Source organism: Falco biarmicus, chromosome 9, assembly GCF_023638135.1.
Source record: "Falco biarmicus isolate bFalBia1 chromosome 9, bFalBia1.pri, whole genome shotgun sequence".
In the NCBI taxonomy this organism is placed as follows: domain Eukaryota; kingdom Metazoa; phylum Chordata; class Aves; order Falconiformes; family Falconidae; genus Falco; species Falco biarmicus.
In genome coordinates, this window is record NC_079296.1 from 19336457 (window position 1) to 19352742 (window position 16286).

Consider the following 16286-nt stretch of genomic DNA (forward strand, 5'->3'; position numbering starts at 1 on the left):
AATTATGTCCAACTAGCCCCCCTGGATCCACGGATTAAGAGATTAAAGGAGACCACTGGGCAATGCCTCCTCTTTCCCCTTCATATTCCTGGTATGATAATTGCCTAAACTGATTTGCACTTTCACAAAAGCTCGCAGGATTCTTTGTAGCTCGAACAGAGCAGACGAGGTTTCTCTATCAATGGAAATAAAACTGATTAATGCAGTCTATCAGGCTAAGGAGCAAATGAAGCATGAAAAAACAACTGTGTACCCCCAGAAAACCAGCTAGTTTCCTCAAGGACCCAGAGCAACTTTTTTTTTTTTTTCCTTCTCCACGTCTTTAATGTCAGAGTTTTACTCTGTGCCCAGGATCGCTCCCTTAGAGCAGCGGGGACAGCAGCAGCTGGGGCGCAGCCTCTGCCCACCCGGACCTGCTCCTCACCGCCGCGACCTGGCGAGGGAATTTAAAAGACGGGGAATAAGAAGAAAAAAAAAAAAAAAAGAAAAAAAAAAAAGAAAAAAAAGAAAAAAAATCCTCTCCCGCTAAATAAAATACATATTTTTGCCAAGGACAATCCCCCTCTGCGGAGCGCCGCTGCTGCGGATCAGTTTCACCTCCCATTTACGCGCCGGTTCGCACTTCAGTTTCTAACCAGGGAAGGGGTTGGCTTTGTTGTTGTTGTTGTTGTTTTAAGGGTATTTATTTACAGCAAGTGGGTCTCTGCGGCTTATTTTTAGAGGTCTGTTTATCAGCCGGTGGATTCATTAAGAAAACGCGCCTATGGCAGCAGGAATGCGCGGCGCGGCCGCAGGAGCGCAGGTTCCGACCGCGGGGGTTCGGCAGCTAAAAACAAGGGGGTGGGGGGGTGGGGGAAACCACCACCGGTTTCCCGAAAATTTGGGGGGAAGAGGAATATATATTGCTTAAAAATTTAGGGCATATTGATAAATCTTTATTGACAAAATATTGACAATGACATACTTCTTGGAAGTATATAGTGTGTTAGAATTCTAACAAATTAAACACAAAACACAAAAATATTTACATTCTGGTATAGGACACATGAAGGAAACATTTGTCACTTTTTTTAGTAGCTCTATGATCTCGGAATATTATAAGGTCAGTGCTTGAAAATTGCCCCAATGAAAATGGCCATTAAAAAAAAAAATGAAAAAAAATCAATCTGCGATTTTAAGTCCCTTTTCTCTGGATCCTCCCAGGTTGGGAGGTGTCCCCACCGCCAAACCTGGTCGCTGGGTTTGCGGTTTATTTATCTTAAAAAATAATCGTCATCCGGTTTTGCAATGGGGATGCAACTGGGGGGGGGGGATTAATTTCATTAGAATTTTTTTTTTGGCAGCAAAAGTTATGACCGGCCCCAACCTTCCCCCCTCCCCCCCCTCCGCTTTCCCTCCCATCCCTCCCCTGCCCCACCGTGTTTGTCCATCCGGAAGGAACACTATGCTTTGTTACTGCTACTTCATTTAGCTTTCACAAACACTTTGACGCCAGAAGTTATCATAAAATGTTTACAGACTGCACATTTCTCGTAAAATAAAATTAAAAAGCACACAGAACCTGTCTTAAAGGGAAAAAAATTACAATTCATTTCTGTCTTTAGGAACCGGGGTAATTTTTTTCCATTTTTTTCTTTTTTTTTTCCTTTTTTTTTTTTCTTTTTTTGCCCAGACGGCTTTACACATGCAATTCAAGTTTCTGAAACAGGTGTGGGTTTTGGCTGCTTATGGAAATTTTTCTTTCAAAGACGGAAAAAACTGTGAAGTGCAAAATGTCCTGTAGGGTGGTAATTTTTCTGGTTTGGTTGGGGGTTTTTTGTTTCTTTTTTTTCCTTTCTTTTTAAGATTTTTTCAATATTTTTTTTTATTATTTTTTGACGTTATGCTTTTAAAAGTGGACTGCGAGAAACGGAATACCTGTCAATCACCTCGTCCCGGTGTTTTGGCTTTGATTGACAGATCCCCCCTTGCCAGAGCGGTGCCGGCAGTGCCACAGTTCGGACCTCTCGCGGTCTCGCCCTCGCTCGCTCCCAGCTGCCCTTCCAGGCGGGATTCGCCGTTTTGATGAAAGATCTTCGTGTCCCTTCCCTGCACCGCCACCCCGGGGGGGTGTGAGCCTTTAACACTTTCTGTTGGTGAGGTGCCTGGCTTTGAAAAATCCAAAGGTGCCAGTTTTTAATCGTCCGACGTGACGTCGATTTCCTCTGGACTGGCTTGTTTGGTGGCGATTCTCCACCGGTTAATGTGATGAGTCCCTTTTTTCTTCTGTTGTGAGTCTGAACCTTCCTCTTCCAACTTTTGCCGCTTGAACTTTGTCCGTCTGTTCTGAAACCACACTTTTACCTGCGGGAGGAAAGGCACCGGGCGTTAGTTCGACGCCTGCCCGGGCTCTGGGTTCTGCTCGCTCCATGCCCTGCTCTCTCCATGTCTTGCCTGCCCCATGCCCTGCCAATGCCGTGTCCTGCCTGCTCCGTGCCCTGCCCGCGCCGCTACCCAGCCTGGAGGGGTGCAAGAGGAGCCGGGACCCCTGTGCCACCTAAACCCCCCCGGCAAAGGCACAGGCACGCTGACCCACACCCACCAGCTGCCTCCAGAGGATCCACGAGTGTAGGAGTGGGCAGCCGCACCGGTGCGCGTCCGCGGCCCCCGGGCGCGCAGCGGGCAGCGCCGCAGGTGGAAGGCACCGTGCGCGCACCTGGCGCGGGGGCGGGGACCCTCCGCGCACGAGTAGCCCCGCGCAGCGCCCGCCAGGCCCCCCACGCGGGGAAAAGCAAGCGTGGCTGCACGGCGGTGGGCTGTCAGCACGCCGGCCTCGCCGTCCGGGTAGCCGCCGGGGCGGCTCTTGTGACTGGCGAGGTGTCCCGCGGCCTCCAGCGTCGGGAAAGCGAACCGGGGCTGCGGCGGGGACAGCAGGGCCGGCGGCGAGGCGCCCCCCGACCGGCACCCCCTGGCCCGGCCGGCGGGGCAAAGCAGAGCGGGGGCCTCGTCCCTCGGAACGGGGCGGCGGGACGGGGGCGAGGGGCGGCGGGACGAGGTCTTTTCCTCTTGGAAAACCGAATAAGATGAAAGAAAAAGACCCGAAAAGAAAATCGTCCGGCGCTTTCCCGCAGCGTCTCCCCGGGACGCGCCGTCCGGGAGCGATCGTAGTGAGGCGAAACCTGTAAGTGCCATCGTAAATATGCCTCTGAATTTGTTCAGCGCCGAATAAATCTGACTTAACCATCCGGCAGCTGACTTCAGTGTTTTAATTACAGATAGTATTGATCTGAGAGCTATCTCCAGGGCTGGCCACACTCCTTGTAGCGGCCAAAGGTAAACATTTTTTTTTTTTTTGAAGCAGTTTAAACTCTGGTTCTGTCTGAAAGTGCCTGATAAAGGCCCCAGCAAGGGGGGAAAAGGGAACTGGAGCATTTTAATAAGCTGGTTTAACCCGCTTCGCTGCCTCTTCAGAACAGAGACCTGCCTGGCCGGACACACATCTCTGCTGCATTTTCATATTCTCCAAAAGTCCCCCATTAAAAAGCTGAGCGGGGAACAAGGGGTGAGTTTAATTTGCTTTTAGTTTGCTAATTGAAGGGGAGGACGGTTCATTTCTGCACGCTGATCTCCCAAAAGGGAGCTCATTTGTAGGGGACTGGGGGTTTGACATCCGGACAAAAGACCCCAACCAGCTTCGGAATCAAGCAGCACAAAGACCACCTTAAATACAGCTTTCCAGTGGAAATAAGCCTGTGACCGGTCCCTTGTTCGGAGAACCTCATAAAAGTGGCGATCCCTTTTTATTGTTTTGTTAGGGAGACATTTTAAAACAAAAGCTCCAACCTCTTTATTGCTTCCCCCACGAAAAGGAGTTAAAAAAAAAAAAAAAAAAAAGTGTTACAACTTAATCCGCCCAGAGAACGCTGTGTTTACTGGGAACTTTGAACTAGGCTGCGGCTGGGTATTTTGGCTTTTTTTTTTTTTTTTTTTTTTTTTAAGTACAGTGCCACATACTGTAGCAGAGACAATCTCCATCTGGGCCCTCTCTCCACGAGTCTCCTAGAAGGGCACAAAACAAAAGCCCGACACAACAACAAACAACCCCCCAAACCCCAGCCTTTCTTCCGACGAGGAGAAAACCGCGTGAAAAACGCCCTCGCAGCGGGCCCGCCGCCCGTGGGTGCCCGCCGTCGGGGGGCACCCCACGCCCACCCCCGCGCCGCCACCGCTCCCCGCCGCCCAACGGGTCCCCGGCCTCGGTACCCGCCGAGACCCTCGCCCCGGGACAGCAGGAACAGAAACGTCGCTAATCGTCCCTCCAGATAGACGACCGAAATAAGTCTCCGGTGCGGTTCTGGCCCGCAGCCAGCTAGCGGGGGGCGGGGGGCGGGGGGGGGGGAGGGATTCCTTGTAGTTAATAATTTCTCTGCTTTTATTTTCCATCTTTATGCCCTCCTGAACCGGCTTCTCATATCCCCGCTGCCGGACGCGCGGCTGGAAACGAGTGAAAAATCATCCAAGAAATTCTATCTTTGCTGTAGTGTCCAAAGGGGGGTTCTCCCCTTCGCCTTTTTTTGGGGGGAGCTTTTTCCCTAACATTCGACTACTTCTTGAGGGTCACACCAGGCCCGCAGAAAAACGTCCAGGACCGCCTTTTCCACTGCAGATGGCAGATGTCGCCGCTGCCGCCCCGCTCGGGCCGGGGCTCTCCGGCGGGACCCGACCAGCCCCGGGCGCTGCGGCTGCCCGCCCCCGGCCGAGGCACCGCGACCCCCGGCACTGGCGCTGGCTCTCACGAACGGGGGAGGATTTTATTACGCCCAGGCGAGGGGGGAACCCTCACTCCGCTCCAGCAGTTCGGGGCTGAAGGCCTAAACACTCCCAGAATTTGTTCATATTTTTCCCCGCATCTCCGGGCCGGCCGGGTGGGTTTTCCCAAGGAGATCCCGGTACTTTCGCTTTCCCGACTGCCCGCTCCCAGCCTCCCCCTTACCTGAGTTTCCGTGAGGCTGAGGCTGTGTGCCAGCTGTTTTCTCTCTGCTCCTACTACATAATGGTTCTTCTCGAAGGCATGTTCCAGTCTCAGTAATTGGGATGGGGAGAAAGCTGTACGGATCCGTTTGGGTTTCCTGGCCAGTGCATTGTGCAATAGGAAGCTCTCCGGGCTGGTTTCATTCCCTGGGCAACAGGGTAAAACAGAGATTAGTAAAACACCTTCCCAAGCGCACTCGAGAAGACTTTTTAGCGCAAGAATTTTTGTTTCACACCATTACCCGCAGGAGAAATCCGACTATAGCTTGTTTTTTAATTTTCAGCGCCTTTTTGTTGTATTTGTTGTATTGAATTTGCCTTTTATAAAGAGGTAGAGGCAACAGAAGGAGAGGACTGGGAGAAATTCAAATACTAAAACATAACCAGGGGAGCACGACGAAAAAAAAATATGGAAAAAACAGCAGAAAAAATAAAAGCAACAGAATTAGCCAGAGCCCGGCTGCGGTGTCTGCGGCTTCACCCCGCAGCTGCCCCCCTTCCCCTGGCCCACCGGCAGCCTCACATCTTCCCTTGTTTGTTGGTTATTCACATCCCCCGGCGCGGGCGGCGGGGCAGCGGCTCGGCGGGGCCCCGGCCGAGCCCCCCCAGCCCCGGCAGCCGGCAGCCCGCTTCCCCGGCCCCCCGCTCCGGCCGGGGCCCTTCTCCCCCCGCTCCGGTTCTGCCGCTGCGCTCCCCGGAGCGGGGGCTGCCGCCGTGCCCCTGCCCGCTGCCCCGGCGGGGAAATAAAAGAAACAAACTTCGGGGAGGACACGGGGCGCCCGGACAGCCGGCCTGGTGCCGAGCGGGGCCGGGGGGGGGGGCGGTCGGTGGGTCTCTCCCCCCAGGCTGGCCCTGTGCCGCTTCCCCGGGTGGGTCCTGCCGCGGGGGGAGGCCGCCGAGGGTCTCTCCGTAAGTGCATTAAAAATGGGTGCAGGAGGAGGGTGTGTTTGAAATCAGGCTGTGGCTCAACACCAGGACATTTCCGCCTTTCATCTACCGCTCTTTACCAATCGCCTGATGACTGCGACAAATAATCTGGTAAGCGAAACCTGTAATTTTATTCTGAGAGGGTAATAATCCATTTTGTATCTCTGTTCGCCTGGCTTCGGAGAGAGCGGCTTCTTTTCCAACCCGGGTGCAACGGCTCGGCTGCAGAAGGCCGGGGACACGGATATTGCAGGTGGTTTGGTTTTGTTCGGAATTAATAAATAAAAATACCAGGGAAAAAAAAAAGGCAGATGGATCCCTCAGAGAGGATGCTGATTTTTTTTTTTTTAATGTGTGTGTATAAGGAAAGAGGCAGGAGCTGGACCCATTACGGGAAAAATCGGTTCGCCCTTCGGAGAAGACGCTGCCGGTTGCAAAGGGTTAATCGAGGGGGGGGTTATTGATTGTGCGCCATTGGATTTGGTTATTTTCCTTCAAGCCGGTTACTAATCGCTTGGCATTGAGAGCCCTTCCCTGCCCGCACGGACGGAATCGCCCCCTCTGCCCCCAGTCCTGGCTCTCCTTCGCAACCCCAGCTCCCCGCGCAGCTCCGGCGCTGGGATTTTATTTCCCCCCCTTTCTCCTTTCTCGGGTTCGTTTCATTTCTCCCCCGTCCCCTCTGACAAGGGCAGAGGCTGGATTTGGGGCGGCGGCGGCGTCTCCCCGCGGCCCCGGCAGCCCGGCGAGCAGCGCCGTCTTCCTGGGGGGAACCTACACCCCGGACCCGCCATTCCCCTCTCTGCGGGGCGGCTTCCTTTGGGGACTCCTCCGTAGCTTTTAAGCCACCGGCACAAAAAATATCCACCTTCCCCCCTGCTTTTAACGGGGGCGAGGAAGCCGCAGAAGTCTCGGCCGGCCTTGCCTTCCCGCCTGCCCCCCTCCGCCTAGGGAAACCAAAACAAACCGGGGAGAGCTGCAAAGCAAACCCAAGCCCGAGCCCCTCGGCTCTGACAGCTCCTCAAGTTCGGCGGCGGGAGGGCAGGGACAAAAGACCCTCGGCCCAGCCTAGCCGAGCCCGCGGCTCCGGGCAGCGGCCGCCCGCGGTCCCCCCGCATCCGCGCCGCGGGGACCGGCCCGGGGCCCGCCGGAGGATGGAGGGGGGGAGCGGAGGGAGAAGAAAAGTTGCACGTACCTTGGAACCTGTGGCCCAGATACCGGTAGCGGTGTATTAGCCAAGGGTAGAAGGTGGAGGGGTCCCTTTGCTGCGAGGCGAAGAGCGGGTGCGTGGAGTGCGAAGCGGGCAGCGGGTGGGCGGCCAGGGCGTGGGGAGGGGGCACGGGATGGACCGGCACGGCCGGGTTAGGCGGGTGGGAGACGGCCTCTGCAAAGACCAAGTCCGGGTTGGAGTAGACCCCCCTGCCAGTGGAGTGGAAGCCGTTGAGAAAAGGGTTCATCGGGCTGGAATTGGCATAGCTGAGCGCCGCCGGCCGGATAGGATCCTCGGAGCGAGACGCGGGCAAGGGGCTGTCTTTGGCCACCAGCGACTCGATGGTGAAACACCGCTTGGGTGTGGGCTGAAACATGCTGCCGCGGCGAGAGTCCCCGACCAAATCTCTGCCTGGCTCTCTCTGGTGCGCGGGAGACGATCCGGGGAAGTTTGCAGCAGGGAGTGACTTGAGGAGGGATAGATACACACATAAATAGACAGGGGCTGGAGGAAAAGGAGGCAGCGGCAGCCAGCGGTACCCAAAAGGGAGACACACACACGCACCACGCACGCACACACACACACACGCACAAAAAAAAGTTGCTGGGAGAAGTTTCCCTCCTGCAAGGAAAAGGCGGTCGCCCCCCCCGCCCCCCCCCCCTAAGTCCAAAGACAATCCATGGATGTGATCGGCCCCTTCACAAGTTGTGCAAACGATTTGTTAGTTCATGAGCCTAATTAGTGCTGGGATCACATAAACAGCTTCCTCTGAAGCCTGGTAAATGGCTTGATGATTGGTCGCTATTACTCGCCTTGAGGTTGAAGGGGGAGACTCTTTAAAGTGCGTCAGAGGGGAGGCGAGCGCCGGGCAGCGCCATCGGGAGGGATGGAGCCGCGGCGCGGCGCGGATCGGAGTGCGGCGGGAGCGCGCCCGTCAGAGGGGGGGAGCGCGGCGCCCCGCGCAGCCTCGCCCGCGCCGCCGCCGCCCCCGCGCAGCGCCGCGCCCGGCCCCGCTCCGCTCCCTCCGCAGCCGCGCTGCCTCCCTCCCCTGCCGCCGCCGCCCGGCGACCAAGGTAGGGGGACCGGGGCTAGAGCGGGGGGGGGGGGGGAGCTCAGGGGGGTGCGCGGGGAGGGGGGCGCCGCATCACCTCTCGGGGTCGGTGGAGGGGGAGTTAGAGCTGCTCAGCTGGCGTGACACCCCTCTCCCTGCCACCTCTCGGGTGCTCACAGCCCGGCGAGGTTACCTTGATCAGCCCCGGGGCGTCCGGGAGAGATGCCCCGCTTGGGAAAGGTTTCGTCCCGGTGAGAGAACGGGTCGCCCTCCTCCTCCTCCGAACTTATTTATTCCCCCCTTCGCTGCTCCGCACTCCCCGCACCGCGCGGTGCGGAAAACAAAGCGGAGGGCAGTTGCATTATGCAAAGCTGGGGCACGCCGGGCTCTCGCAGACGGGACAGGGGAGCAAGTCTCCGGTTCCAGGCTTGTCCGTATTTTCGCGATTACCTTTGGGTCCGGGGATGATTTTAGGGCTGAGTTCTCCTCCTCCCATTGGCTGGGGCTGCAGAATAATTATGATCACATCCTAATACTCTTGGCTGGTGCTTACTGTTTATTGGTAGTTAAGGATCTATTATCTATTCATCAGCCTCCCATTTTTGCCAATTACATTCTTCTAAAGTGAAGTACCAGCAGGTATTTTGCACATTTACAATTAATGATAAAAAATCTGGCGTACTTTAAATCTATTACGCCGCTGTGTAATTTATCTTGAAGATGCGGAATTGCTAATGTAAATGAATGTTTCTGTTGAACCAAGGGATGGGAGTGTGTGTGTGTGTCTTAAAACCAGTCTAGCGTTTCTTTCCTTCGTTCCCGGACTTTGTTTTCTGTTTTCTTTCCACTTCATACACAAAGAATCCGTTACTCCGCTGCATTAAAATATGCTAAAAAAAAAAATCGCTGTCTAAACGGTCCTCGCTTCTTTCCAGTAAAGGGCGAGGTGAACTCTCTTCGCCTTCCTCTCTCCCTCCTGAAAGCGCCTGTTTGCAGCTAGCCAGTATTTTTAACACAACACCAAAGCAGCGGACCCAATATAAGTGACAGGCCGGTGCAGGGCACGCACTGATGCCGGCGTTTGCACGCCTTTGTTCGGGGACGCGTTTTCCGTTGTGCACCCCGCGCTGCGCGTACTTTGTGGAGGGACAAGTTCACTTTCCGTATGAAATGTAAATCTGTTCTGCAGGCGTTGGGCGGCTGTACGTATAGACATCCATCTCCACACGTGCATACGATTGCAGAGACAAAGTGAGAGAGATGTTTGTACGGCGTAACTCAAGTCTTCCGACAGATTTTGCAGCGAGGTGCCGTTCTCCCAGGTCTCACACGTTTGGGAAAAGCTCTCCTGCCCGCAGACACCCGGGCAGACACGGGCGCAGGGCTCCGGCCCCGCTGAGCTGAGCTAGCTGCGGAGGGGAGAGACGGATTTGCCTCCAGCCCCACTCGTGTCCCCCGTGACTCGCTAGTATTTCAACTTCTTAAGCCCCTCGCCCCCTTACCGTGCAACTTTATTCCCCTCAACCGGCGGTAACGCTCTTCTCGCAGAGACCTGGGGTTACTGACATGAGCGAGGCTGAGAAAGTGCCCTAATTACGACGGGGGTCTGATGTGCTGGTTTCGACTGGGGTCTTGGTTCCTGAGCACTGAAAAGGAAAAAAAGCGAAACTTCTCCTAAGAAAAGCCGTGTTCTGCATCTGCGTATTTACACTTCTCCGGGACTGCAGAATGAATCTGAATTGGAAAAACTTCAACTCCTTTTTCCTCCTTTTTTTTTTTTTTTTTTTTTTTTTTTTTCTCTCCAGACATCCTGACATAATCACAGGGCTCCTTTGAAAACTGCATCAAGTAATTCAGCAGTTGAGGAGGGAGGAATTATGTCCGTGTGGAAAAACCGTCACACGCTTGGAGCGGAGATAACCCTCCAAAACGCTCCATAAATTTCCCTCGACCCTCTTTATCGCCGGGGAAATATCCCCTAGCCTAAAATCCCTTCCCGAAGCGGGGGTCCCGTCGCTCCGGAGCTCAGCGGAGGAGGCTGCACTGCAGCGGGGAGCTCTCCCCTGCCGAGTCCCGCGTCCCCGGGAAGGCGGGTGACCCCGGCCGCAGCATCTGGGAGGTCCCCGCACCGCACCGAGCCCTGTTCGCTCCCTGTGCTGCACGCAGACACATGCAGATCTATGTAGATATATGTGTGTGCGTGCGTGGGTACATACAGGCAGAGAAATCGCAAGCAGAGCCTGGGGAGGTCCAGCTCTCTCTGGATTTTGTCAGGGAGACAACAGGCCCGGCACAGGCAGAACAAATAACAGGGGGACTCGGGATGGGATTTCCCAGGATTTTCTGCTTCCCCCTAAATTTCTGTGTCACTCTCCCACTCGTCGCCGTGGCCGTTTCCTGTGAGCGCCTCCTGCGCAGCCCACGGCCCGTGCGGACCCGGCGCCCGAGCTACCTCGGCCGGGGCTGCTGCGCTCCAGCCCGGGCTGCCCCGGGAGCATCTCCCGAAGCTCCTCTCTTGAACTTTTCCTACCCAGCGTCTTGACAGGCTGCTCTCGCTGTCCTCTTGGCGTCTACAAGGAGAAAATCTGGCAGGGGCTCCCTTCCCAGCAATCCCCGATCTGCTCCAAGCGCACTTAGAGGCAGCCTCTCTCGGAGGGAGGGGTGCGCTACATTCGCAGTCAAATTACATGGCTGGCCTCAAAGGCACTAGCTTCGGATTTCCAAACTAATACTCATCTTTTAAAAGCCGAGCCAAGAAGAAAATGCGAGGAAGGCCTCAGATGCGGGAGACCTCGGGGTAAGACGGTTGTTTACGGGCTGATCCAGGCTGAACTTTCGTGGGTGGGGGGATGGCGGCGAGGGAAGTTTCAGCCTCCCCGTAACTTTCTTTTCCAGGCGGGATCCGTCTCCCCATTCTCTCTCCGGTCCCGGGGACCGTACCTACAGCGGGGAGGAGAGGTGGCCCAGGCAGGTCGTGCCTGGCGGGGGGCCGCGTGAGTTTAAGGAGCGGGTGAAATGCCTGATTTAATTCGTTTCTGGACGCCCTAAACCCGAGCCAGTACGTCCGAGCGTGATGCGAGCCCTCCACAGCAGCGCAACCCTCAGCGGGAAGGACGGCAGCCCGGGCCGCAGAGCGCAGCCCTCCGCCGAGCCGGGCCGGGGGGCTCCGGGAGCGCCCGAGGTCCCGCCCCGCCGGGGCACCCCGGGCGGCTCCGCCGAGCAGGTGGATTTCGTCCGAGGTGTGTGTGTGGGGTCGCTGCCGGCCCGGGCTCGCCCCAGCACCCGGAGCCCCGCGCGAACAGGGCCTCGCTCCCCACGCAGCCAGGGCTCCCGAGTGGGACGGACGCACGGGGTTGCTGTCCGTGGGCCTCCCCATCGAGGAGCCCTAAAAATCTTCACACACCCTATTTCGGCCCTGCAAAGCCGGGCCAGCGCTGGTGCCACCGGGGCCCATCTCACCGGCGGGCGGGGGCTGCAGCGGCCGCGGGGGACCGGGAAATGGCCTCGCTGCCCGGGTTCCCTCCGCTGGCCCCGGGGAACAGCAATCCGGGACCCTGGCTTTAGTTTTTTTCTTTTCGACGCTAATTCAGAGTATCGTCCTCCCTCGCTCCCGAACCCCCCCGCCTGGCCGCGCACCCCTGGCCGGCTGCCTGCGCTCGGCGCTGCACAAGCCCGGCCCGGCGCTCGCCAGCCGCGGGCAGCCCCGGCTTTGTCTCGGACGTCTATTTTCGTCTCGGGAAGGTCGGACTTGCGGTTCTGAAATGACGTTAGTAACGCGGGACATCAGGAAAAAGAGCAAATCGCCGCGTTTACACACGAAGCCGTAATGTGCACCCGTCCGCGCCAGACTGCGGCTCATTGTAAAGGTCAACGCGTGCGGTGGAAGCGGGAGAAATACCGGAGCTGCGTGCAGGCGCAGCGAGCAGCGCGGTAACGACAGCGCACCTCGCCAGGAGGGAACGCTGGGCCCCGCCGCGCATCCCCGCACACGTCTGCTGCCCGGCGCCCGCCCGGCCCGGTCCCGCCCGCTGCGCGGGGCGCGGTGGCGGCAGCCCCAGCGGGGGCCCAGGCGCGCATCCGCGGGGCGGCAGCGCCCCCTGCCGGCCTCCGGGCAGCCCCCTCTCGCCCCGAGGCCCCGCCGCCGGCAGCGGCTTTGGGCCGGGTCCGGCGGCCGCCCCGGGGCGCGCAGGCAGTTGTCCCTGGGGTCCTGCGCTCGCCAACCCCGAGAAAAAGACGCCAGGAGCCTTATGACCCCTTCATATATATGCACGTATGTATGTATGTATGTATGTATGTATGTATGTATGTATGTATGTATGTATATATAAGCCCATAAGGGCTTTCGAGGTTTCTTTGGAACGGCGCAGAGTGGGCACGCACGCCCCTGCACACTCGTGGACGCACGCACACGTGTCCGCAAACGCACTTTAAATCCTCCCCGGTGCGGTACCGCTGGCACAGAGCTCCTTTTAAGCCCCGCCGTTCTGATACTCCCCAGCAGACGCGTTGCACGTCTAAAAACCGTCGCTGCGGGGAAGCCGCCGTCACAGCTCCCGAAGGACGGATCCAGCCCCTGCCCTTGCTTTCACACCTCGTTCAAATTCGTGGCTTGCTACACGCCACGTACGGCAACTTGTCGCAGTCGTGCGTGGTGCGATATGGCCGAGAGGCGTTTTTAAAGGCGCTGACTTCCCTGCCCGCCCGGCGGGCTGGTTGCCAGCTCGGGGGGACGCGTCCGGCGTGGGGGTCTCCTGGCCTCGGGAGCGCGCCGGGAGCCGGGGTCCCGCACGCCGTGGTCCCGCACGCCAGGGTCCCGCACGCTAGGGTCCCGCACGCCGGGGCGTTCCGGCCCGTTCCCAGCAGCCAGGTGCTAAACTGGCAGATGCACAGGCTTTGCCCGGCACCAGCGACTGGGGAGCCCCTGAAACCCTGGGGTTCTGATCTCTGTTAAAGCCCGGGGCTGCCGCGAGGGCTCTCCCTGGATGAAAACTCGGCCAGACTCAAAAAAAATCCATAGCCAAACCCAAACAAACCCAAACAAGAAAGCCCCAAAACTAAAAGAGAGGCAGAGCTGTAGGCCAGCCAGGGGCTGCAGGTGTCCGGGCTCCGGACATCCCACGGGAAACCGCCCGTCCCATGCGAGCGGGAAGGTGCCCGAGCAGCCACCGACGGGGCCGAGGTCGCGTTTGCGGGGGAAGAGCGTGCGGGGGATGTGCCTGCACCTGGTGCTTATCGCTCTTGGTGGGAGACGGTGCATCCGCAAAGCAGAAACTCATCGTCCGCCATATCAGTCCCCGCTCTCCACCTGGGCTGGACGTTAACTGCTCCGAGTGAGGGACACGGATGGACCCCCGGGGGTGCACAGCATCCGCCGCTCTGCGCGGTGCGGCGCGGAACTCCCTTATCTCACCGGCTCTGGTCTTCTCGTTCCCACCCGACCCCCGGCCAGTGTTCCCCATCAGTGCCGGTCCTGTGCAGCGCAGCCCGGCTTTTCTTCCGCAGCCGGCAAGAAGGAGCGGAGCTGCCACCCTGCCTGGGTGCCGGCATGTCCCACACCGCAGCCCCGGCGGGTCCCACACCGCAGCCCCGGCAGATCCCACACAGCAGCCCCGGGGGTCCCACACCGTAGCCCTGGCCGGGGCCGGAGGGGCCCGAGGCACTTCCCGGCGGGGGGATCACGTCCGAGGACGGGGCTGTAGTTACAAACTTCGCTAAACTTTCCTCTGGACTGAGCGCACCGCTGTCTGTACGGGGCCGGGGGGGTGTGGGGGTAGCAAATTAAAAATCTTCAAAAGCTTTGTTTCTAAGGGAAAATAGGAAATCACACTATTGTTTGCCACTAGTTCTGTTCGGCACTTTTCGTTACTACTGGAGTACTTCTAGTTTCTCAGTCAAACATTCAATTTTGTTAATTATTCCTTTTAAACTTGCTTCTAGAGGGCCCGATCCTGCCGTCCCGCCAAAGCACGTTTGCTTTTCATTTCAGGAAGCCTTTCGCTGGGCAACAGGGAGGGTCGTCGCTATTTTCTGTAGGATGGAGGACTTCTAATGTAACAGACCCGTGCTGGCCTCCGGCAGCGGGAAGCCCTTGCCCGGCCCTGCAGGGGGAAGTTCCCGAGAAAACACAGAAGCCGGGGGCTGCCGGTGCCTTCTCACCTGGCAGCCATGGACCCGGAGCTTGGGTCAAGCCTGGAGCAAAGTTGGCTCTGCTGGGAGCCAGCTCGCTCTCCTCCCTCTGCTCAATGGCCGATCGGTTTTGTTTTTGCTTTTGGTCGGGGTTTTGTTTGTTTGGTTTTTTTTGGATTTTGTGTGTCTGTTCATTTTCGCCCATCGTTTGGGGAAATTCGAGCTTGCAAAGAGCAGAGGGTTTTTCGGGGGGATTCACTCTGCACCCCTCCATCATCTTCCTCCACCCACCCGAGACATCTATCTCCCGGTGACCTGCATGAGGCAGAAGGAGTTTGCAGTGAAAGAGAGGGAACAACTCTCAATTTTCCAAGCTTCTAAAGTGTAGCGATTCAGTATTAGCACGTTACAGTGTAATTTAGGACACTAATTAATATGTATTTAATTTTAAATCATGCCTTTTTTTGTGGACTTGAAGTACATAATTGCTTTCAGTGGCATCTTGGAATAGAAACCTAAGTGTCCTGCTCTGACGCGCAGAACCTCGCTGAATTCCTTCCCCAGCTGATGTGTGTTCCCAAATATTCAGGCTTGCAGGGATGCGTGCGCGGTGGAATACGGAGTGTAATAAAACAGAGCTCCTAAAGCAAAATCAGAGGTTTCCGTGGATGTTTCAGGCCCCCGAGGCCCGGGGTGATTTTTTTCTACATGCATAATATATGTCAAACATATACGTGGGGGCTTTAGCTTAAACTGTGTGTGTGATTCCATCGGGCTATCGCTCCGTTGCGTTGTATTGGATGCTCCCATCCAACAACAGCAGTCAGCCCTAGGGTAGTTCTGAACTAAAGGCGCTTTTACAGTCTTTTTTTCTTTTCTTCTTCTTCTTCTTTCCTAGAAGGGAAAAAATAAGGGAAAACCTTGTTTCGGAGTTTCAGAAAACTTCACCTCGGTGCAGCGCACTGACGAGGGGTTTACCTGGAGCGGAGGTGCCTGCCCTTGCCCGGGTCGCATCGCTGGCCGTGCCCCTCGGGGGGATGTGGCTCGCTCGCGGCTTGTCCGGGTTTTTTCGCCGCAGGAGCAAAAGGGAAAGTCAGGTCGCTGCGGGGAGTCACCGCAGAAGTGCGGCGCCCGCCTGCGCGCACCCTGCTCCGCGGGCACGCAACCGGGTTGCCAGGGGACGTCGACCGCGGTGCTCGGTCGTCCCCTGCGCCGCCGCCAGCCCTCTCCCCAAGCCCCTAGCCACACGGACCCGGGAGCAGGGCCGCGCTGGAGTAGCCGGTGCCAGGGAGCAGGGTACGAGCAGCGAGCGGGGTGGCGGCACCGAGCGCCGGCAACGCCTGCCCGGGCACGGCTTTGCCCCGGGCCGAGGCTCGCCGGGTTCGGGCCGGGGCTGCCGGCGGCAGCGACCCAACGAAAGTCTGAACTCGAGGGATAATTTTCTCCATATGGGCAAGCGAGCGCGCACACGGCGGTTGTCTCCGGAACTCGCCTACCTCCAATTGTTTTTCCTTTTCCACAGTTACAGGGGGAACTAAAAAAAAAAAAAAAGAAAAAAGAAAACAAAAAACCAAACAAACAAAAATTACGGTAAAGAAAGTGGGGTATTTTTGATGGCAGGTTGGAGGAGGCAGCCAGAGCCCCGGGCGGAGCAGGCGACCTGCCTCGCGCCCCGCCGGGGGAAGGCGCACGCCGCGCCGCGCAGCAGCGGCCTCCGGGCGGGGGGCGCGGGGGTCCCGCGGAGGGAGAGCTCCACACAGATAAAGGCAAAAGGGGCCGCGAAAGCAGAGCAGGAGCCGGGACCTCCCTGTAGGAAGGAGTGCGTGAGGCTGCGAGGGGTCTGCTCACACGCAGTGCCGCCGCAGAGCCTGGCTGCTGAAAATCTGCTCTGCAGCTTCCCCGCGCCCCAGCGCAGCGCAGCCCCGCGCAGCGCTGCCCGCAGTCCCTCTCCGCACAAGTAGAGCA

General features: G+C 57.6%; 1 protein-coding gene across 2 annotated transcripts; it reads right to left on the bottom strand.

Moving 5' to 3' along the window:
• Positions 1-1667: 1667 nt before the first annotated feature.
• EMX2 (empty spiracles homeobox 2) lies at positions 1668-9645 on the bottom strand. 2 transcript variants are annotated; one of them, XM_056352063.1, is made up of 4 exons: positions 8389-9645; positions 7130-7610; positions 4973-5157; positions 1668-2343 (listed from the first exon to the last, which is right to left on the bottom strand). In XM_056352063.1, exons 2-4 carry the CDS (start codon positions 7518-7520, stop codon positions 2176-2178), a joined length of 744 nt encoding a protein of 247 aa, XP_056208038.1. In that variant the 5' UTR covers positions 7521-7610; positions 8389-9645; the 3' UTR covers positions 1668-2175. The 2 variants fall into 2 exon arrangements, with proteins under 2 accessions (XP_056208038.1, XP_056208039.1); XM_056352064.1 differs by lacking the exons at positions 4973-5157; positions 8389-9645 and having other exon boundaries at positions 7130-8207.
• Positions 9646-16286: the final 6641 nt, after the last annotated feature.